Raw genomic sequence first — 20,855 nt, 5'->3', positions numbered from 1 at the left:
TTTGTGGAAGTAGAAACGACTGAGCTTGTTAGAAAATATCATAGGCAGGTACCTCTAATAAGAAGTAAAACGTGTAATAACAGTGTCTAATCTCACTTAATATAGATGGTGGAAGGTTGTTAGAGAGCTGGTTAGTATTTGAGGAAGAACAACAACAAAAAACACAAAATGGAACAAAAAGTAGTTATCAACATATATTAGAGGATGAAAGATGAGTTATTTAATATGCGGAAGTGTGGAGAATAAATGAAATCATTAAGGATACAAGAAAGTTGCAAACAATCTCTGAGGTTGTCACAGACAATGTCTGTTCCGGTTCCATCTCCTTTAGACGTTCATTTTATAGAGCATCGATAGTCAGTCCCAAACATTCTAACTATGCTTCCATGTTAGTCTTTACTTCTTTAATTTAGGGAAGGTTTATATATCAGTAGCTATACTTGACTTGACGATTACATTGTCAAAGGTGTTTAGTTTACCTCAGTTTAAGCAAACTCCTGAAAATGTAGCTATTACAGTCTACTATTACAATAACAATATAATCCTGAGCTTGGGTTACTGTCTGTGTGGGTTTCCCAGGGGTTCTCTGGTTTCGTCCCAATTCACAAATCTTGCTAAATTGCCTCTAATTGTAAATGAGTTTGTGCATATGTGTGTGTGTGTGTGTGTGTGTGTGTGTGTGTGTGTGTGTGTGTGAGGTGCCCTGTGATGGAGTAGCATCCCATTCTGGGTGTATTCCGGCCTCGTTCCCAGTATTCCAGGGATAGGCTCCAGATTTACCGTGACCTTGACCAGGATAAAACCGTTACTGAAGATGGATGAATGAATGAATATAATAGCAATACCTGAAAGAGGTTCCCAATTGTATATTCCTCACTTGTTTTCCATGTGAAAGAATCAAAAGACATAAAGAGTCTAGTTAACCATTGATTAAAATCCTGGTTGTTTAGTTGCTGTGATTTTATCAAATATATTTTCCTAATTTAACAACCAGGACAAGTATGTGGACACCTGACCATCACACCCATATGGGGTTCTTCCCCATAAATAAACATTATTAAAAAGTTGGGGGGAAGTGCTGATGTGAATTTGCTCCTCTCCTCATGCACAAATGTATGCCTATGTGAGTCATGGAAAACCAGAACAAATATTGTACATCTGCCCCAGGCGCATTTTCTGCTCAGCCCAACTAAAAGTAGTCCTACATTTTGAAAAACCGCAAAATCTGGCAACACAAGGCCAGCGCACGTGCTGAAGTTCGCGCGCTCTTCCTTCCTCTCCAGCTGAATCCACATCCACTCCAACACAAAGGCTTTTATTATTTTATTATTATTTTAGTTCGGGTATTTTGTTAACAGACTAAGTTAGTTTAAAAATAATAAGTTGATAAGAATAGAATGATATGATAAAAAAATATATTTTTAAAATTATTTTTAAAAAATGATTACTAGCTGTTTCGGTTATTTTAGAAAGGTTTAATAAACCAGATCTGTAAACTCAAATTCCAAATGTTTCATTTCCATGTCATTCAATATAATTATGTAATTTAGATTTGGATAAAATAGTTTTATTTTTTGCAAATTCATATTACAATAGGATATCATAACTTGTGTTTATGACTCACAGCTGCACGTGCGTTATACGTTGCTAGGTAACATATGACAATAGATGGTCTAGTTTAGGATTTCCTCATTTAAAATAAAAGATGCTGTTAAATATTACTGCTAGGATCTATAAGCTAGGAGTTTTTTTATGTGATATAAATGAGTAAAAAATCCTATCTTGCGCTTGTCAGTTTGTCAAACTAAAAAGTTTGTTTATTAAGAAATTCCTTTGATACAGCAACAGAAGTGCAGTTGCTATGGCAGCTAATGCTTTATAACCATAGGTGGCATGTTAACATGGACCCCCCCCCCTTTGTAATATAAAAAATACATGTATTTCTATATTTATAAGCACATAAACACTTTAAATAAACTATAAACACTCAAATTTATTTGTCTACCCAAGAATATAGGCCTATTTAGGCATTCTGGTCTAGTGTGTGTGTGTGTGTTATTTTTGTGACGACTTTTTTGTCTTTTTCTCTTTAAAAATAATCCTAATTCATTGGGATTTTGAGTGGAATTATAACGGTATGGAAATACGTTTCCTCAACAAAAGTTCAGTTAATCGCTAGCACTCGTTTTTACTACGCTGCTTCTTTTTTTTAACGAGGATTCATCTGCGCATGCGCGCTAATCCCGACACCGGAAGTTGAACTCCTGAGTCTCCTGGAAGAGAAAATGTCTGGTGTGGTGTTCGTCTACAGCTTTAAAACCTGACTTTATCATGATTAGACACGTTTTCCTGACAGGTTCTCCAGGTAGTTTATTAATCGGTCTAATGTGTACGACACTTTATTTTTGCATTTGTTTAGAAACCCTTTTTAAACACGTTATAAACACTTTCATGTCAAATAGCTGTCACATTTCATGTTGTTAGCCGCTATAATTGCATTGCATTGCATTGCATTGTTTCAGAGCTTTATGTATATATATATATTGTAGGTATTCTCATTTTAATTGAATAGTTTGTCACTTCCAGGACAACAGTTAAATTTTTTCGATGATTCATTGTATACTAGGCTTGTGTTCATCCAATTAAATGCTCTCTAGAAAGCATATGCCCCTCCCCCAGGGGGCGTGTCTTACTCTATACTAACAGCTCCTTAAGAGCAAATATGATTGACTTGTGTGTTTTTGCCTGTGCTTCTTCCTGCACACTGTTCCCTTTCCCAGATATCCCTTGGTGGGAAACAATTGGTTGGAGGTTATTCATTTGGAAGTGGGTGGAATTTGTTCAGGTCAAAATTTAAGCCTACCTCTCAGATGCGTCAGATGCCTCTCTTTGTCACTGTTGTCAACCTCTGAAAACACACGCCATCTCCTTGTCTAGGATTATCATTCTATCCATTAAAGTCGTGAAGATGGCAGAGAGAAATCTCTTCGATACGCCGTCACTCTTTCACGACTTCCTCTTTCAGTAGGAATTAGGTCAACATACAGAATCACATCACCGCTCTCGAGCCTTTCATGACGAATTACCTTAGCTGCAAACTAATGTATTTATAAATGATGTTTTTTTTTTCTTCTGTTTTCCTGCTCAGGAGTGGGTAAAACCACACTAGTCCAGAAAGTGCAGGAGGCGATAAGCTCAACAGGTGTGTGCATCCATGGCTTCTGCACGGAGGAGGTCAGAGAAAGTGGGAGAAGGGTGGGATTTGATGTAGTCACCGTAAACGGCCAGAGAGGAATCCTGGCCAGAGTCGGGTATCTATATTTTATCGCTTTCTAAACGATCCACCTGTGCAACCTGGTGTTAGACCTGTGTAACACTCTTGACTAGCTTCATCTCTCTTTCATTTTAGTACTACAGCTCCATCTGGCAGACGTGAGTATACTGTCGGCCAGTATGTTGTCGATCTGCCCTCGTTCGAGAGTCTTGCGCTGCCGCTTTTCCGAAACGTAAGTAAATGTTCACTTAAAAAAAAATAAATAAACCCAACTTAATCTTAATCCCTAATCTCTTTCTCATACACCTTCAGAAATAAAGGTACCAAATCGTATGCCTCAGTTTTCTGTATTTCTTGAGAGCAGCTTTTTCAAACTCCCACTCAGTTCCATACGAATTACATTTTCGATGCTTTAAAGGTTGTTTACAGCAGTATAAATCACTCTTTAGGATGAGTACAGAGTTACAGTGTGGGTCAACTGGCAATAGAAATTGAAATAACTAACTACCGATCACAGATTTGTTACTACGCCATGTTGTACCACTCTGTTACTGACACACTGAGCAAAATAAATCTCCAGTGCTGCTGTTCTCAGTTCAGCAGTCCAGTCCAGCATAGTTGCAAGCAAACTCTGGCTTTCCAAGACCCTGATGTGTTTGCATTTGTCTTTCCTGTGCATCCTGAACTGTTACGATACTGTAGGAAGAATTTCTTAAAACAAAAGGTCCTACTGCAAAACCCACTGTGGTAATCAGATGTTTCTGATAAACTCATCATGTACTACTAAATCATTATTCCTCTTTTCCTCCCATAGATTAACATTGTGTTGCACTTGGCTCAGATGAACTTGAAGTCAAAATGCATCTTCTGTCTTGTTCATCTAGTCCTCACAGGACTCTAGTTGTTCCTCACAGGCGAGCAACGGAAGCAGGAAGGTGTTCGTTATAGATGAGATTGGGAAGATGGAGCTCTTCAGTCAGGCGTTTATCCGAGCGGTGAGACAGGCTCTGGACAGCATGGACTGCACCATCTTGGGAACAATCCCTCTTCCTAAAGGAAGACCCCTGGGCTTAGTGGAAGAGATCAGAGCAAGGAAGGATGTCAAGGTCTTTATGGTAAGCATATGCAAAAAATATTGCTGTTTTTGTCTACTTAAATGAATATTCCAGTGTTTTTTTTTTCCCTCCTCAAGCTGAAATGTGTGATCAACCCAAACAATTTTGACACGTTTCATTTCATTGTCCTGAAGAAAATATAGCAAACAAAATAACGTATTTATTCTAAACTCACTGATTTATGTTTAAGGGTAGATAATGGTAGTCTTCAAACCTATTTCTTATTACTTTTAAGAGAAGTATAATTATTTGATGCTGAAATATTTTGTTTACTCACATATGCTACGCCAAGCAGCCGTAACATTAAAACCACTGACTGGTGACGTGAATAACGTTGATTATCTCGTTACAATGGCACCTGTCAGGGGGTGGGATATATTAGGCAGCAAGTGAACAGTCAGTTCTCGAAGTTGATGTGTCGGAAGCAGGAAAAATGGGCAAGAGTAAGGATATGAGGGACTTTGACAAAGGCAGAATTTTGATGGCTGGACGACTGGGTCAGAGCATCTTCAAAACGGCAGGTCTTGTAGGGAGTTCCTGGTATGCAGTGGTTAAGACCTACTAAAAGTGGTCCAAGGAAGGACAACCGGTTACTAGGCGACAGGGTCATGGGCACCCAAGGCTCGTTGATCCATACGGGAAGAAGGCAAGCCGGCGGAGGAAGCGTGGTGGTCTGGGTAATATTCTGCTGGGAAGCCTACCTTTCATGTGGATGTTACTTTGACATGTACCACCTATCTAAACACTGCTGCAGACCAAACTCAGACCAGATACCACAGCACACCTTCAGAGGTCGTGTGGAGTTTATGCCTCGACGGGTCAGAGCTGTTTTGATGGCTCAAGGGGGACCTACAATATTATGCAGGTGGTTTTAATGTTATGGCTGACCGGTTTATAGTATTTTATATATCACTAATAAAATGAGCCTATTTTATTAATGAATTCAGTTGACTGATACTCTGCATTTTTGTCTTTTCTTAACCTTACAGGTTACAAAAGAAAACAGAAATGCCATTATGGATGAAATTGTTGCTGCACTAAAGGAATGTCTAAAATAAAGATCTCTGAGAAGACAAGAGGAACAGTGGCAGAAAACCGGAGCCGAACCTGCAAGACAAACCCGATGCAAAAGTTTTGGTTCTCTGGGACAGTTTCAGTATCAGTGCTGAGAGGATTCTTTCTCTGTTTTTGTTTTTAAGATCTTTAATGTTTCTGTAACTAGACCCTTTGTGTTGGGGGACATCTTTCATGCTAATGAATGCTTTGGAAAAGCCTGAACGCTTCAGTGTGACGTTTAAACTCCAGCTTTTCGTTCAGGAATCACCTCTCTGTGTTTTACGTTACTGAATATAATCCGAGCTGGTGATAGAGACAGCTGTGAAAGAGAGCCGCTGTACTGCTTTTCATGAAACTTTTCTAGAAGTTCTTGCTGTAATGAGTTGCTTTATTCTGCAGACGTCTTCAGAAGATGAAGATAACTGATGTGAATGTGTTTTTTTTTCTTTCTTCTTTTTAGAGAGGAGAGTTTAATTTTTATGTACGGTTGCAATCTGGTTAACAAATAAAACTGCCTGGACTTGGCAATAATAATACTTTAATCTCTCTTTAAGCCAATAATGTTAAATAATTATCCATTTTAAATTCCATCCATCAGGTTTTACAGTTGTAGCTCTCTGCTTGTTCACTGAATGTTCAGTGATGTTGGGGGAAACGATCTAAGCAAATAGCTTGATTTATTTAGTTTTTTAGTAACAGGGAATAAACTGTGCTTTAAAACACTGACAGAATGATGAAAACATGAATTCAATTTCAATTATTTGATTGTTTTATTAGGATTTTTCAAATAGTGCAGACTGGCAGTCAAAATTGCTTTTTGGTTATGTTGATTAACTGTGAGCCAAGTTTCGCGTGTACAAAATTACTAATATTAGTAGTAGTAGTAGTGGTGGTGGTGTTTTATTTTTAAATAAGTGAAGCCAATCAGTTTTTAAAAAAGCCTTTAAAAGCCTTAAAGGAAACAGCTTTGGACAGACATTAAAATTACTTTAGAAATAAAAAATAAAAAAATAATAATACAATAAAGAAACCTCTGACTCAATAATAATAATAATAATAATAATAATAATAATAATAATAATAATAATACCGCTTAATTCATAGAGCATCCAGTAGGTGGCGGTATTGGCGCTGATGCGTCATCAAGTTACACCAAGGAAAACAGAAGAAGTGGAAGCGGAAGTAGAATTTTTCGTAGCGATCTGTTACGTAAATACAATAGAATAAGGCCTTTGTGAATCATATAATCCATAACGTCTTTTATTATTATTAGTATTATTATATATATATAATGTAGTATTGCAGTTTTAGCTTGTTTTAAACTTTTAGTTGCTCGGTGGTTTATTTAGGATTTTAAACCTTTACTAAAATAGAAATGGTGAGTAGAGGTTTTGTTGTTGACCCGATTTGCAGCCATCGTAATTTTAAAAACAATGAGCCCGACTACTGCAACAATATGAAGGATAATTAATATTCTACTATTCATTTAGCACGGTTTCACACCTGAGATATTATTTAATGTGTGTATGAACCCTAGGTAGCCAAGCTATGACTATTTACGGTGTACAGTATGTGTAGAGGTTCGAATATAAAGTACTTACAAAGCAACAGAAAACAACAACAACAACAACAAATCAGTATCAAACTATATTAGCTCTCATCCAAAGTTTAATTGCAGTTGTTAGGTGCAACTTTTAATCCAGTTCTAATCACAGCTATGCAATGCATTTTTTGTCGTTGTTGTTGTTGTTTAATAATCCCTTCTGGATCTTTCTCTAACCCTTGTCCCTTGTCTTTGACTTTCCTTCCACCAGGATAGTGAGACTTCAGAGTTTGAGCTGCATTCAGGACCGGAGATGAGCACAAACCAGGGCAACGCTCCAGTTTACTGCATCTGTCGCAAACCAGACATCAACTGCTTCATGATGTAAGATGTAATGTTTAAACTAAACACAGCTTGTCTAATCTCGAAAATCCAGTGTATGGACTTGGACGAAGCGATCCTGACAGTTTCATCTTCAGCATAACGCTGATATCGGTGTTTGGTGTTTGGGCAAGCGATGAGGAAAGTGGCTGTAAAGTGACGTGACACATCACTCAATCAGTCCTCGGTTCATGTACACAATCTGTGTTTTGTCAGGCAACATAATCATCATTATTATAATTTTTTTTAAAATATTAAATGTCAATGCCGTTTTGGTGGAGAAATGGGATATATGTAATTAAAGCATTGTTATTACTGTTATTATTAGTGACGTTTGTTCAAACAGGATAAATCGAGTCAGTGGATCAGATTTGAAATCTGATCCAATAATAATCCACCGTTTCGGGCCAGTACCGATACTCTGCATCAGCTTGGTAGAGCCCTAGTAGCTAGTTAAGTAGTTGTTATGATGCTCATAATGCACTATTTTGTGATTCACTCTTTTATCATACAGCGGTTGTGACAACTGCAATGAGTGGTTTCATGGCGACTGCATTAATATATCCGAGAAGATGGCAAAATCCATTAGGGTGTGGTACTGTGAAAAATGTCGCAGTGAGTATCTGTTGGTGGAGCTCATTTCAGACTTTTGCATCTTGGCGTAACCGAAAGGAGCTTGCTTCTTCTTCTTCATAATCATCTTGTTATTGAAAAAAAAAAAGGTTGTTTTTGCTTAGCTAGGTTTATCCTCTGTCCTAGGTAACGACGATTCTTTAGAGACCAAATTTCGTTCCAAGAAAAGCCGGGAGAGAGAGTCAGACGGAGACGACATGGATATGGACGGGCAGTTTGAGAACGACACGCCTGATTTTAAGAACGATCGCAGACGTGGGTCACGGGTAATGCGACGACGTCTCACACCGGCCGTAAAGATGACCTGATGTATTATTGTTTTTTTTGTTTTTTTTAATAAAACTGTAATCTTTTCTCAGATTAAGCGCTCGGCGCGCATGTGCGGGGAGTGTGAGCCCTGCATGCGGACAGAGGACTGCGCTCTGTGTGACTTCTGTAAGGACATGAAGAAGTTTGGTGGGCCCAACAAGATCAGGCAGAAGTGCAGGCTCCGGCAGTGTGAAGTGCGCGCCCGGGTGAGTGTGTGTCTCAAGTTTTTAATCAAACACGCACATACATACACACCTCAGTCTGACCTTAGCCAGACCTCAAACTTGTGGGGATGTCTCTATGGTTAAATTCAAGCAAACAGTTAAAAAAAGAAACAAAGATCATATTGTATATGGAAGCAGTTTAATAAGATATCTCAAACTGTACTAGCTAAGTGTGATGTCCTGTCACACAGTCAGTGCGTTTACACGGACAACAATAATCCGATGTTAACCCGATTAAGACGATACTCTGATTAAGAAACTAGCATGTAAATAGCGATTACTGATTACCTTGATCCGACTAAAGTCATACTCGAAGTAAACACAAATGGAATTAAGACGTGTGGAGTATTCCTGTTTTAGTCTCATTATCGACGTGCGTTACAGACATCTACGCACCTTAATCACACTATTAACATCGTGTGGGAGTTTTCACCGCATTGTGCGACAGGACACGATCACACACGGCAGTGCTCAACCGTTTGACGGGTTACCCTAACCCTAACCCTACTATATAGTAGGAAAAATACATGTATCTCTGCTAATATACAATAGGTAAGTACGTGGTTTGGGACGCAGCCCACGGCTTCAAGCAGTCGTCTATTTGCACGTACAGCACGACAAATACATTAACTGCACTTGAAGCTTTCATAAAATTAAAAATAAAACACCTAAAACTGTATACGGTCCCATAACGAAGACGAACTCTATGTCGATACGTGAAATTCTACAGGGAACATCGGACGGCGTGGCGCGGTGACGTAATGACGTGTGCCGTTAATCCATCTATGTTCTATAACACGTAAAACCTGAACACGAAGGGAGTATTCTAAAAGTGACTCATGTAAACGCCTTAATCAGAATATTGTCTTATTCAGAATAAGGTCAATAATTAGATTCCTGCTCTCCATGTAAACATAGTCATTGATCAGGTTGGTTAATAGATATGTACTGTAATGAAATGGACATACGCCTATTTATTTCTCCTGAAATGTCTGTGAGGCTCCTGCACCACATTCATAATGAAATCTTTAAATACGGATTTCTTCCTTTTTTCACTTTTTTAAAATTCCTTTTAAAATCTATGACTTGACTTGCTGAGACACAAAATTCAGTTTGAGGAGAGTGTATTCCCACCCCACCCCACCCTCAGAACTATATATAGTAGAAAATGTCGAAAGGGGCGTTCCCATGCTGCGATACATTTTATGACGTTGTCATTTTCCTTCCAGCTTAAAGACCTCAATGGTGCCCTTGCTGTCTGTTCTTGTAGTTTGGGAAGATTTATCGTGTGTTGCATGTGCTTTAGAAAATGCTGCGTGTGAAGGAAGAGGAGTTGTCCATGTCTAAAGGCCAAGAGCGGTTCCAGTCCGACTACCCCCTGTCAGACGAGTACAGCGAGAACGAGCTGGAGCTCTACCAGCAGTACTGCGCCGGCAAATACGCAGACCAGGTACGTCACGTCCACACATCAACACCACACACTGATGTCTAGGCACTCCGGTGGTTTAAAAATAACTCCTGACTCACTGTTGCTGTCTTTACAGCGTACTCGCTGATTAGCGATGCTCTGCAAACTCCTGATACCTACAGCTATCGAGGACTTGTATATGATTTCACCTAGAAGTTGTACAGATTTAGGAAATACGTGTGAATACGTTTTCTCCATCAGGGCTGGAACAGTGATGAAGACGACGGTCCGTATCTTGATTCCACCTTGCGAAAGAGAGCCGTGAAGGTCAAGCATGTGAAGAGGAGAGAGAAGCGGTCTGAGAAAAAGGTTATTTCTCTGCACAATTATAATTACAAGTTGCAAAAATCCTAGAAGGAACCTGCTGACTGACAGAATGCAAAAAAAATTAACCCTTTAACACTTGTTTCCAGTACAAGAGCTAAAGCTTGTAAAAAAAAAAATTCAATCAATTATTATATAAGGAATAAAACTTGGGACAAGCTGATATTATTTTTCATACTAACATCAAGTCCCAGAAGTTACAATTCTTTATTTATTAATGAACAACTCATTGCACTTTTTTTCTATTTATAGTTACATTTTAAGTTGTGGACCATCTGAAAGTTAGTTCCTGTTATCGCTTACATTATAGGAGCTATAAATACTTTATATTAAAATTATAATTAATCAACACCCTCTGACCAATCAGATTTGAGAATGAAGAAAAAAACGCTTTATGCTTTACATGCCAAATGTTGTTTTTTTTTTTGTTGTTGTTGTTTTGTTTTTTTAAATCGTTTTCATCCCTGTGTATTTCGTCAGAAAGAGGAGAATAAGCCCCGTAAACACAAACCGAAGCAGAAACACAGGGACAAAGTGAGGCACAGTGAGAGGACAGAAGCGCGAGACGGCGGTGAAGTCAGGCAGTGCCTCGGACCAGGCTGCGTCGAATCGGCGCGTCCCAACTCCAAGTACTGCTCCGATGACTGTGGCATGAAGCTCGCTGCCAAGTAAGACCTGAGTGTTGTGCTTCTTCCTTACAGTGTGCTGTAGATTTTAAACTCCTTATCATACATGTGCCTTTATAATACTGATATAACTAGCTGGTTTTTGTCACCCCTCCATCAGCCGAATCTATGAGATCCTCCCTCAGCGTATCCAGCAGTGGCAGCAGAGCCCCTGCATCGCCGAAGAGCAGGGAAAGAAGCTTCTGGAACGCATCCGACGCGAGCAGCAGTTAGCCCGGACACGGCTCAAGGACATGGAGGAACGTTTTCATGAGTTAGAAGGCATCATCGCTAAGGCCAAGCAGCAGGTCGTCCAACACGACGAAGAGGTAAGATGGCGTCACTTCGGTTACTGTGATTACTGCATATATAGACCTATGTTGACAACAGACACGCACATCTTGGTGATGGAGAAAGTTTTTTAATGGCATCAAACTGACTATAAATAACGAGAACATTTATAGTCAGTGGAAATAGATTATTTTTTTATTTTTTTTTTGCATTATACTGCTCTGAGAGCCGACTCTCGCCCCCTGCAGGTAAACGAAGGAGATGACGACACAGACCTTCAAATTTTCTGCGTCTCCTGCAGTCACCCGGTCAACCCCAAGGTGGCGCTACGTCACATGGAGCGATGCTATTCCAAAGTGAGCTGAATCGCTCTATATGCGCATTATAATTCTGTGAATATCATAATACTCTGTTTCAAATATATTGACGCGATCATTTAAAAAAAAAACTTATTCCTCTTGTCTTGGAACAGTACGAGAGTCAGACATCATTTGGCTCCATGTATCCCACACGCATAGAGGGGTAAGTAAACGTAATGAGCTTTGTATAAAATTTTTTAAATCTACCCAATTTCATTTGTAGCCCAAATGTAGTCCATTAACCAAGACATGTTTTGTATGTGGCTACTTTTGTTTGCACTGAAGCCTAATGTCAGTCATGTCTAAATCTTCACACACCTCAAAAGTAAATTGGCTCAGTAATATTATTTGTGTATGAATGTTTGTATAAAACATTTAGCGGGTAAAAATCATTTTGTCATTCAAACCTTAAGCTTATAAGGAACTTGGACGTTATGAAAATAAGTGCCGTAGGTTGCTGATGATTTAGTTATACAGTTTGCACAGTGCTTGTGCATACAATCTGTATTTATTTATTTATTTATTAGCTACATTGACCATGGCGCTCCATTGCAAATATAAAGCACCAAATACGCCTTTGATTAAAAAAACAAACAAACTGTTTACTCATCGCTTTTTTCCCCCCTCTAGTGCAACAAGGTTGTTCTGTGACGTGTACAATACTCAAAGCAAAACATATTGTAAAAGGCTTCAGGTCCTCTGTCCTGAGCACTCCCGAGATCCAAAGGTGGGATTTCACACACTCCTTCAGTAATTCATCCAAACTTATTTAGACTATTAATAAACCAGTTATAAACCAATCTTACCAACCCAGTGCGATTGTGGATCTGCTGTTTGTAGGTTCCAGCAGATGAGGTGTGCGGATGTCCTTTGGTGCGTGACGTCTTTGAGCCCACGGGCGAGTACTGCCGAGTGTCGAAACGCAAGTGCAACAAACACTACTGCTGGGAGAAACTCCGCCGGGCCGAGGTGGACCTGGAGAGAGTGCGAGTGGTTAGTTGTATCTTTGTTTTGGATAATCCATAGTGCTTTGAATCAATAATAAGCGGCTTACTGTTCACACTAGTGTGTTCATACATGCCCTCTCTCTCTCTTTCTCTCTCTCTCTTCCAGTGGTACAAGTTGGACGAGTTGTTCGAACAGGAACGCAACGTCCGAATAGCTATGACGAATCGCGCCGGTCTCCTGGCTCTTATGCTACATCAGACAATTCAACATGACCCACATTCAACAGACCTGCGCGCCAACAAAAACAGATAGCCAGCACGGACTTTCTTTTATAAGGTCTCTGAGCAAGAAGTAACAAGTGTGTTTCATTAAAATATACATTTAAATAACATATTAATACTGTTTATTGCTTTTTAAAGGGGAATCTGTAATAAAGATTCAGTAGAAGTTCAGTTTTGGGAGATGTTCGCAGTTATCAGTGCTCTATGCATTATATACAGTTGCTGTGTGTGTCACTTAATCAGTCATCATTATACTGTTCTACCAGTTTTAAATGTTAGCATACTTATTAAAAACAGTTATTGATGTTTGTCTTTTTTGGAAGAAGAAAGAATCGCGTATCGTTGTGTGAACATGGCCGATACGTTTAAGTTCCTCGGAATAAAATTTTATTGTGTGGTGTTTGATTTCTTTGAGTTTTTTGAGAATTGTTATTCCTGTTGTAACACTTCACGTCATTGTTGCGTTTTTTTTTTTTCTTTTCCATTTGATTGCCTTTGCCCTTCACATTAGAGGAGTGGTGCTTTTTGCTGTTGAATGATGTTTAATCACTTTCACAGCTCGGTGATAACGGTGTAAATTGAAGCTGACATCAATAGACAGTGCAGATGGAAGGATTGACAGTGGGTGACTGATAAAATTATAATAATTAATTACAGTCTGTTTTATGTGATTGAAATCATACAAGTTTTAATTAGTAAAATGTATGGAAAAAAAAAAATTCTGAATCACAATATTTATTGGGAAGGTTGACCAATGAGTGATTGGTCAAGAAATCAAGATACCCCTGTTGCTACCAATTCATTTCTCTTACATTATTAAATGATCAACTCTGATGGGTCAGAAGGTATTGATTCATTTTCTGTAATAATTCCAAGTGAAAGGTTTATATTAATGCGCTTGTTCGAATATGTTATTGTTTCTATAGTAACAACTTTACACAGGTACTAGTGCATGGTGGCCTGTCAACATAAAAAGGTAAAGAAGCGTGTGTAATCGTTGATGATGGTGAAGTTTTTGGTAACAAGATACTTATTTCGCTTTTTTTCTAAGGAGTCTCCAGTATCACTGCTTTGTAACAGCTAGAGGTAAAGCTGTAACTTTAACTTTTCTGACATGGGAAAATCTTCAGGGCGGAGAGCTTGTCAGTTTGTCAGTCATCAGCGTGCGTCGGCGGCTCGGACACAAATCGGAAAAATAATCAGGCGACGATTGAAAGCTACACAGGCCTGTGTGAACACAGCTAATGTGTCGATCAATTTGTGTTTGTCCTTCTTCATTCCTTTTTTAATATTTTACTACAATAACTAAGCCTGAATTAACTTTAATGGCTGTTGTCAATAAAACTGAGTTACATTTGTAAGGTGGGAAGATTATAGCAGCACCTGTCTTCATAAGCTTTTTATGTTCATATAAAAACTAAACTGTAAATTGTACAAATGTCAAGCCACATAGAAGTACACACACGCATTTATATATATATATATATATATATATATATATATATATATATATATATATATATATATATATATATTGTGTGTGTATATGTGTGTGTGTATATTGTGTGTGTATATGTGTGTGTGTGGTGTGTGTATATATATATATATATATATATATATATATATATATATATATATATATATATATATATATATATATATACAGTGAGGGAAAAAAGTATTTGATCCCCTGCTGATTTTGTACGTTTGCCCACTGACAAAGAAATGATCAGTCTATAATTTTAATGGTAGATTTATTTGAACAGTGAGAGACAGAATAACAACAAAAAAATCCAGAAAAATGTATGTCAAAAATGTTATAAATTGATTTGCATTTTAATGAGGGAAATAAGTATTTGACCCCTCTGCAAAACATGACTTAGTACTTGGTTTAAAAACCCTTGTTGGCAATCACAGAGGTCAGACGTTTCTTGTAGTTGGTCACCAGGTTTGCACACATCTCAGGAGGGATTTTGTCCCACTCCTCTTTGCAGATCTTCTCCAAGTCATTAAGGTTTCGAGGCTGACGTTCGGTAACTCGAACCTTCAGCTCCCTCCACAGATTTTCTATGGGATTTAGGTCTGGAGACTGGCTAGGCCACTCCAGGACCTTAATGTGCTTCTTCTTGAGCCACTCCTTTGTTGCCTTGGCCGTGTGTTTTGGGTCATTGTCATGCTGGAATATCCATCCACAACCCATTTTCAATGCCCTGTCTGAGGGAAGGAGGTTTTCACCCAAGATTTGACGGTACATGGCCCCGTCCATCGTCCCTTTGATGCGGTGAAGTTGTCCTGTCCCCTTAGCAGAAAAAAACCCCCAAAGCATAATGTTTCCACCTCCATGTTTGACGGTGGGGATGGTGTTCCAGGGGTCATAGGCAGCATTCCTCCTCCTCCAAACACGGCGAGTTGAGTTGATGCCAAAGAGCTCCATTTTGGTCTCATCTGACCTCAACACTTTCACCCAGTTGTCCTATGAATCATTCAGATGTTCATTGGCAAACTTCAGACGGGCATGTATATGTGCTTTCTTGAGCAGCGGACCTTGCGTGCGCTGCAGGATTTCAGTCCTTCACGGCGTAGTGTGTTACCAATTGTTTTCTTGGTGACTATGGTCCCAGCTGCCTTGAGATCATTGACAAGATCCTCCCATGTAGTTCTGGGTTGATTCCTCACTGTTCTCATGATCAATGCAACTCCACGAGGTGAGATCTTGCATGGAGCCCCAGGCCGAGGGAGATTGACAGTTCTTTTGTGCTTCTTCCATTTGCGAATAATCGCACCAACTGTTGTCCCCTTCTCACCAAGCTGCTTGGCAATGGTCTTGTAGCCCATTCCAGACTTGTGTAGGTCTACAGTCTTGTCCCTGACATCCTTGGAGAGCTCTTTGGTCTTGGCCATGGTGGAGAGTTTGGAATCTGACTGATTGATTGCTTCTGTGGACAGGTGTCTTTTATACAGGTAACAAACTGATATTAGGAGCACTCCCTTTAAGAGTGTGCTCCTAATCTCAGCTCGTTACCTGTATAAAAGACACCTGGGAGCCAGAAATCTTTCTGATTGAGAGGGGGTCAAATACTTTTTTCCCTCATTAAAATGCAAATTAATTTATAACATTTTTGACGTGCGTTTTTCTGGATTTTCTTGTTGTTATTCTGTCTCTCACTGTTCAAATAAATCTACCATTAAAATTATAGACTGATCATTTCTTTGTCAGTGGGCAAACGTACAAAATCAGCAGGGGATCAAATACTTTTTTCCCTCACTGTATATATATATATATATATATATATATATATATATATATATATATATATATATATATATACATACACACACTACCGGTCAAAAGTTTGGAGACACTTGACAAATGTTTCTCATGATCTTTTGCCAAAAAACCTTTTGATCTGTAGGTGTATGATTAAACGTTTGAAATCGGTGTTGTGACAAAAATATTATTGCGCCGATATTCATTTCTTTCATTAGAAAACTAAAATTTTATTTACAAAAAAATATTTTTTTAAATGGTGCAAAATATTCCAGAAAAGCAGCCGATAAAGAGTCCAGCGTCGGTGTGAACTCCTTTAATACTGTTTAAAAAGCATCTCGGAGGAATTCCTCAAGAAATCGGTCGAGAAAACGCCAAGAATACATTTCTGGAAATTCTCAGCAAAAAGGGCGTCTACTTTGAAGATGCGGAAATATTAAATTATTTTGATTTATTTTGGATTTTTTCTCACAACATAATTCCCATCGTTCCATTTGTGTTACTCCAGAGTTTTGAGGATTTTATAATCATTATTATTATAAAATGTGAGAATCAATCAATAAATAAATGTGTCTAAACTTTTGACCAGTAGTGTGTGTATGTGTGTGTGTATGTATATATATATATATATATATATATATATATATATATATATATATATATATATATATATATATACATATATATATATATATATATATACACATATGTGTGTGTGTGTGTGAAGATGTACTTTTTGTCAAGCTGACACAGAGACAACTGATCATCTTTTTCCACTGTATGCACTCAAATATTTTCTGCCTACTTTTTCGAGAAACTATATTGTACTCGGAATGTTGTTGGAGGACAAAAGGGCTGAATTGTTGATTACTTTAATCCATAAATGTACGTGTATGAAGACGAACCCATATTTCTCCGTATTTAATTTTGATTAAATTTTGATAGTAGTTGTCTTCCATCAAAAATGTATGAGGCCTGCAGAAGACACCCCTATTTGAGCCTTTTGTGTGTGTGTGTGTGTGTGTGTGTGTGTGTGTGTGTATATATATATATATATATATATATATATATATATATATATATATATATATATATATATATATATACACACATACAGAAAGGTTCTTCAGGAAATGACGTCATTGCTTGCTAGTATACAGCAACTTGTAACCTAATCCTATTGTTGGGGGGGAATCGTTAATTTAGAAACCTTTCCACTTAAAGTCGCTTTTTATTTTGGGTCCATGTTAGCCCATTGTTCATTATTAGTCAAGTAACTTTATATATTTTTTTTTCTTTACACATGCTAGACCTTTTTGTTTTAATGCTTGAGCAGTATTAATGTAAAATGTTCTGAGGTGCCATTAGCGATTATTGAAGTCTTTATGTTTACATTGTGACGGTCCGCCATTACAGCGACACCGAGCCGCAGACACCTTGTCCTCACGCGTTCATTTATTATTTATATCCCCCCCTTACAAAGCAAAAAAAAAAAAAAAAACATCGCCTACCATAATTAGTGTACAAGTCGCGAATGGTCTTTGTTTGCATGTTACCGTAATGACGCGATTACACGCGGCTGTCAATTTCCAAAAATAGAGCTCTAATCCAGAAAGCTCCGGTGGAGGAGGAACGAAGACAAAATGTCGGAATCAAACACAGCAGGAGGGTGTATATACACCTCTCTATAACACAAACTAATGTCCAAGGCATGGACTGGATTTTCAAGTGAGCAGAGGGAAAACACAAATGTTTGTAGCAACTCTCAAAAATACCTATACCTCTTGATCTATAGTTTTCAGATTGAAACAGATTTACCACACGTACTAGAATCTGCACGAACTAGTACTAAACTGTACCGTTCCTTGTCATTGGTCGTTGGGGTGGTGCCCTCAAGAGCGTGATGAACATCTTAGTGAGGTCCATGCTGCAGAAATGTCTCCACCTTCATATTTAATACAGGCCTACCGCAATATTTATTACCCACTTCTAATCTCTGTTGTGTTAAACTTCCTTTTTTTTTTTCTTAGATAAACTGGCCTGACTCAAGTTGATTCATTTGATTGTTGAATATTTTTTAATGGTTTTTCAACATATCTATATAGACCACGCTCTGCCGCTGCATTATCAGGACGTACTGTAGCCGTTTCCCTATTTAACAGCCGGAGATCTGACCCTTAATGTGTATCTTTCACCTGGAAATATGGATATGTCGTACCGTTAAAGACGAGCTATTGTACATAAATGGATCATAATTACTCTTCTTTGTAATGCTTTGAAGGAACATTACATGCAGCTTTTACAGGTAAAAGATTGGAAAGGTTTGCCTCAGGGTAGTAAATTGTTGTTGGTTTAATTAATATTAGGTTGATCAATTTGTCTCGAGCACAAAGGCTACAAACAAACGCCATTACTGTTTTACAATTGTGCAACAATAACCAAAAAAAGAGCCTAGACCACCTCTTAAAATCTGTATTGAGGTTCTTCAAACAACAACATTGGATGTTTAACTGTTCTAACTCTGAAAACGGGTTCTACTTGATTTCTGAAAGGGAATGATTCAAAGGGGGATGTTGTGGAATTCTATATAGAGCTTTTAAAGTCCAGAGGTACAGTCTGGAGCACAATTTATTATTCTAGACTCTAGAGGGAACCTTTTTATTATAATAATTATTATTATAATTATTATTATCATTATTATTATTACTATTTTAAATAAGTAGTATTTCATAAAGTCAGCAGTTTGGGGGAAAACAAATATCTGAGGAAGAAGTTTGATTTTGGAAACGCTTTGGATATGAAGCAAGCGATTGTTAAGTTTTTTTAGTATCCACTGTTAACCACACAACTGTACTTGTACAATTTAATGTCATGTTTAGGCTAAACTGTGTATCTAACATCAAATTATGTATGACCTGGTCGTTTAGAGTCGAACTTTAATGTCTAGAAAATGAGTGGTTGGTATGGTTTATGGAAACTAATTTAAAATGTTTAGCCTAGTCTATCATTGATATGCAAGTGTTACAATGACTTATTTCGCATTGCTGCTGAATTCTCAAATCTGATTGGTCAAAAGATAATGACCAAGGTTGACCTGGATAATAATCCACTACAGGGTGGTGTGATATAGTTCAGCTTGAAGTTGATTTTTTCTCAGTAACAGTATGTCACAAATTTGATTTCTCTTATACCATGCTAACAATTTTTATTTATTTTTTTTATTAATGAATGACAGGTTGTACTTTTTATACATTTATAGTTACATTTAATGTTGTGGAACATCCGTGAATCAAGTTATGTCTTTATCTCTGTAATCTCTTACGTTTTAGCAGCTATAAACTCTCATTCCTTCACTGACTTCACATCAAATGCGTAAACTCTTCGGTCCTGAAGACTTTCCTATGTGGGAAAACCCTATGCTGTGTTTGACTTGCCTTGTAAGTGATCATTTACGGGTTGGAATGACGCCATTTTCCACCCCGGGGCCTGTTCAACTTGCAAAAAAAAAAAAAAAACATGGACAGCCTAGCCAGCTAACTGTTACCCCCTCAATCAGCGCACTGTATAATCAGTCAGTATGTTTACATGGACAACAATATTCCGACATTAACCCAATTAAGACGATACTCTGATTAAACTACCATTAAACTAGCATGTAAACAGGGATTTTTTTATGACCTTAATCCGATTAAAGTCATACTCGAAGTAAACACAAATCGAATTAAGACGTGTGGAGACGTTTCTATTTTAGTCATGTTATCGATGTGCGTTACAGACATGTACACACCTTAATCACACTATTAACGTCGTGTGGGAGTTTTCACCGCATTTTGCGACAGAACACGTACACACACGGCAGCGCTCAACCGTTTGACGGCAAACAAGAGAGCACGGCTGCGTCCCAAACCGCGTACTTACCTGCTATATAGTAGGAGAAATACATGTATCTGAGCTACTATATAGTAGGTAAGTATGCGGTTTGGGACGCATCCCACGGCTTCAAGCAGTCGTCTATTTGCACGTACAGCACGACAAATAATTAACTGCACTTGAAGCGTTCGTAAAATTAAAAATAAAAACACCCAAAACTGTATACGGTCCCATAATGAAGACCAACTGTACGTCGAAACATGAAATTCTGGAGGGAACGTCGGACGGTGTGCCGTTAATCCATCTATGTTCTATAACATGTAAAACCTGAACATGAAAGGAGTATTCTAAAAGTGACTCATGTAAACACCTTAATCAGAATATCGTCTTATTCAGAATAAGGTCAATAATTACATCACGGCTCTCCATGTAAACGTAGTCATTGTTATGAATTTAACGAGCGCATGTCTATGTTGTATGCTGTACTGATCTAACCGATCTAGGGGGGTGTTTTCTTTGGCTTTTACAGGCTGGAGGTTGGGAATGAAGTTCCAATTGAGTCGGTTACAAAGCGATCGTTACGAATCGCTGACAACGGAGACTCCTTCCAAATACGCCGCGCGTAATAAATAAACGTCTTTAAATGCCATATCAACGATTATTTTTCTTTGTTAAATAACAGCACGTTTTTTTTTTGTTTTTTTCCCCCGATCCGTTTATTATTAGATTACATCTTGCAAGTCCTCAGGTGTTACTATCGAAACGATAAAATATACGATAAACCTATCGTTTGAATCAACTAGTCAGAATTGCTGTTGTAGAAAATTAAACCAACACCTTCTGACC

The 20,855-nt window shown here is 38.1% G+C and overlaps 2 protein-coding genes across 3 annotated transcripts; both read left to right on the top strand.

The window, feature by feature from the left end:
- Positions 1-2,223: 2,223 nt before the first annotated feature.
- ntpcr (nucleoside-triphosphatase, cancer-related) lies at positions 2,224-5,981 on the top strand. 2 transcript variants are annotated; one of them, XM_017466834.2, is made up of 5 exons: positions 2,224-2,365; positions 3,149-3,311; positions 3,410-3,506; positions 4,189-4,389; positions 5,379-5,981. In XM_017466834.2, exons 1-5 carry the CDS (start codon positions 2,332-2,334, stop codon positions 5,445-5,447), a joined length of 564 nt encoding a protein of 187 aa, XP_017322323.1. In that variant the 5' UTR covers positions 2,224-2,331; the 3' UTR covers positions 5,448-5,981.
- Positions 5,982-6,604: 623 nt separating this feature from the next.
- cxxc1a (CXXC finger protein 1a) lies at positions 6,605-13,276 on the top strand. The gene is made up of 14 exons (XM_017468825.2): positions 6,605-6,823; positions 7,260-7,372; positions 7,884-7,984; positions 8,129-8,268; positions 8,362-8,517; positions 9,842-9,985; positions 10,205-10,312; positions 10,808-10,995; positions 11,114-11,321; positions 11,532-11,639; positions 11,756-11,805; positions 12,273-12,369; positions 12,483-12,635; positions 12,756-13,276. Exons 1-14 carry the CDS (start codon positions 6,821-6,823, stop codon positions 12,900-12,902), a joined length of 1,716 nt encoding a protein of 571 aa, XP_017324314.1. The 5' UTR covers positions 6,605-6,820; the 3' UTR covers positions 12,903-13,276.
- The last annotated feature ends 7,579 nt before the right edge of the window (positions 13,277-20,855 follow it).

Source organism: Ictalurus punctatus, chromosome 5 (assembly GCF_001660625.3).
Source record: "Ictalurus punctatus breed USDA103 chromosome 5, Coco_2.0, whole genome shotgun sequence".
Lineage (NCBI taxonomy): Eukaryota > Metazoa > Chordata > Actinopteri > Siluriformes > Ictaluridae > Ictalurus > Ictalurus punctatus.
The sequence above is the reverse complement of the archived record's forward strand: the minus strand, read 5'-3'. Positions and strand labels throughout refer to the sequence as shown.

Coding starts and splice junctions, on each gene's coding strand:
- cxxc1a (XM_017468825.2), top strand. Junction 7,373..7,883: donor GACATCAACTGCTTCATGAT/GTAAGATGTAAT, acceptor TTTATCATACAG/CGGTTGTGACAACTGCAATG. Junction 11,322..11,531: donor TCGTCCAACACGACGAAGAG/GTAAGATGGCGT, acceptor CGCCCCCTGCAG/GTAAACGAAGGAGATGACGA.
- ntpcr (XM_017466834.2), top strand. CDS start 2,332: ATGATTAGACACGTTTTCCTGACAGGTTCTCCAG. Junction 2,366..3,148: donor TTTCCTGACAGGTTCTCCAG/GTAGTTTATTAA, acceptor TTTCCTGCTCAG/GAGTGGGTAAAACCACACTA. Junction 4,390..5,378: donor AGGATGTCAAGGTCTTTATG/GTAAGCATATGC, acceptor TTAACCTTACAG/GTTACAAAAGAAAACAGAAA.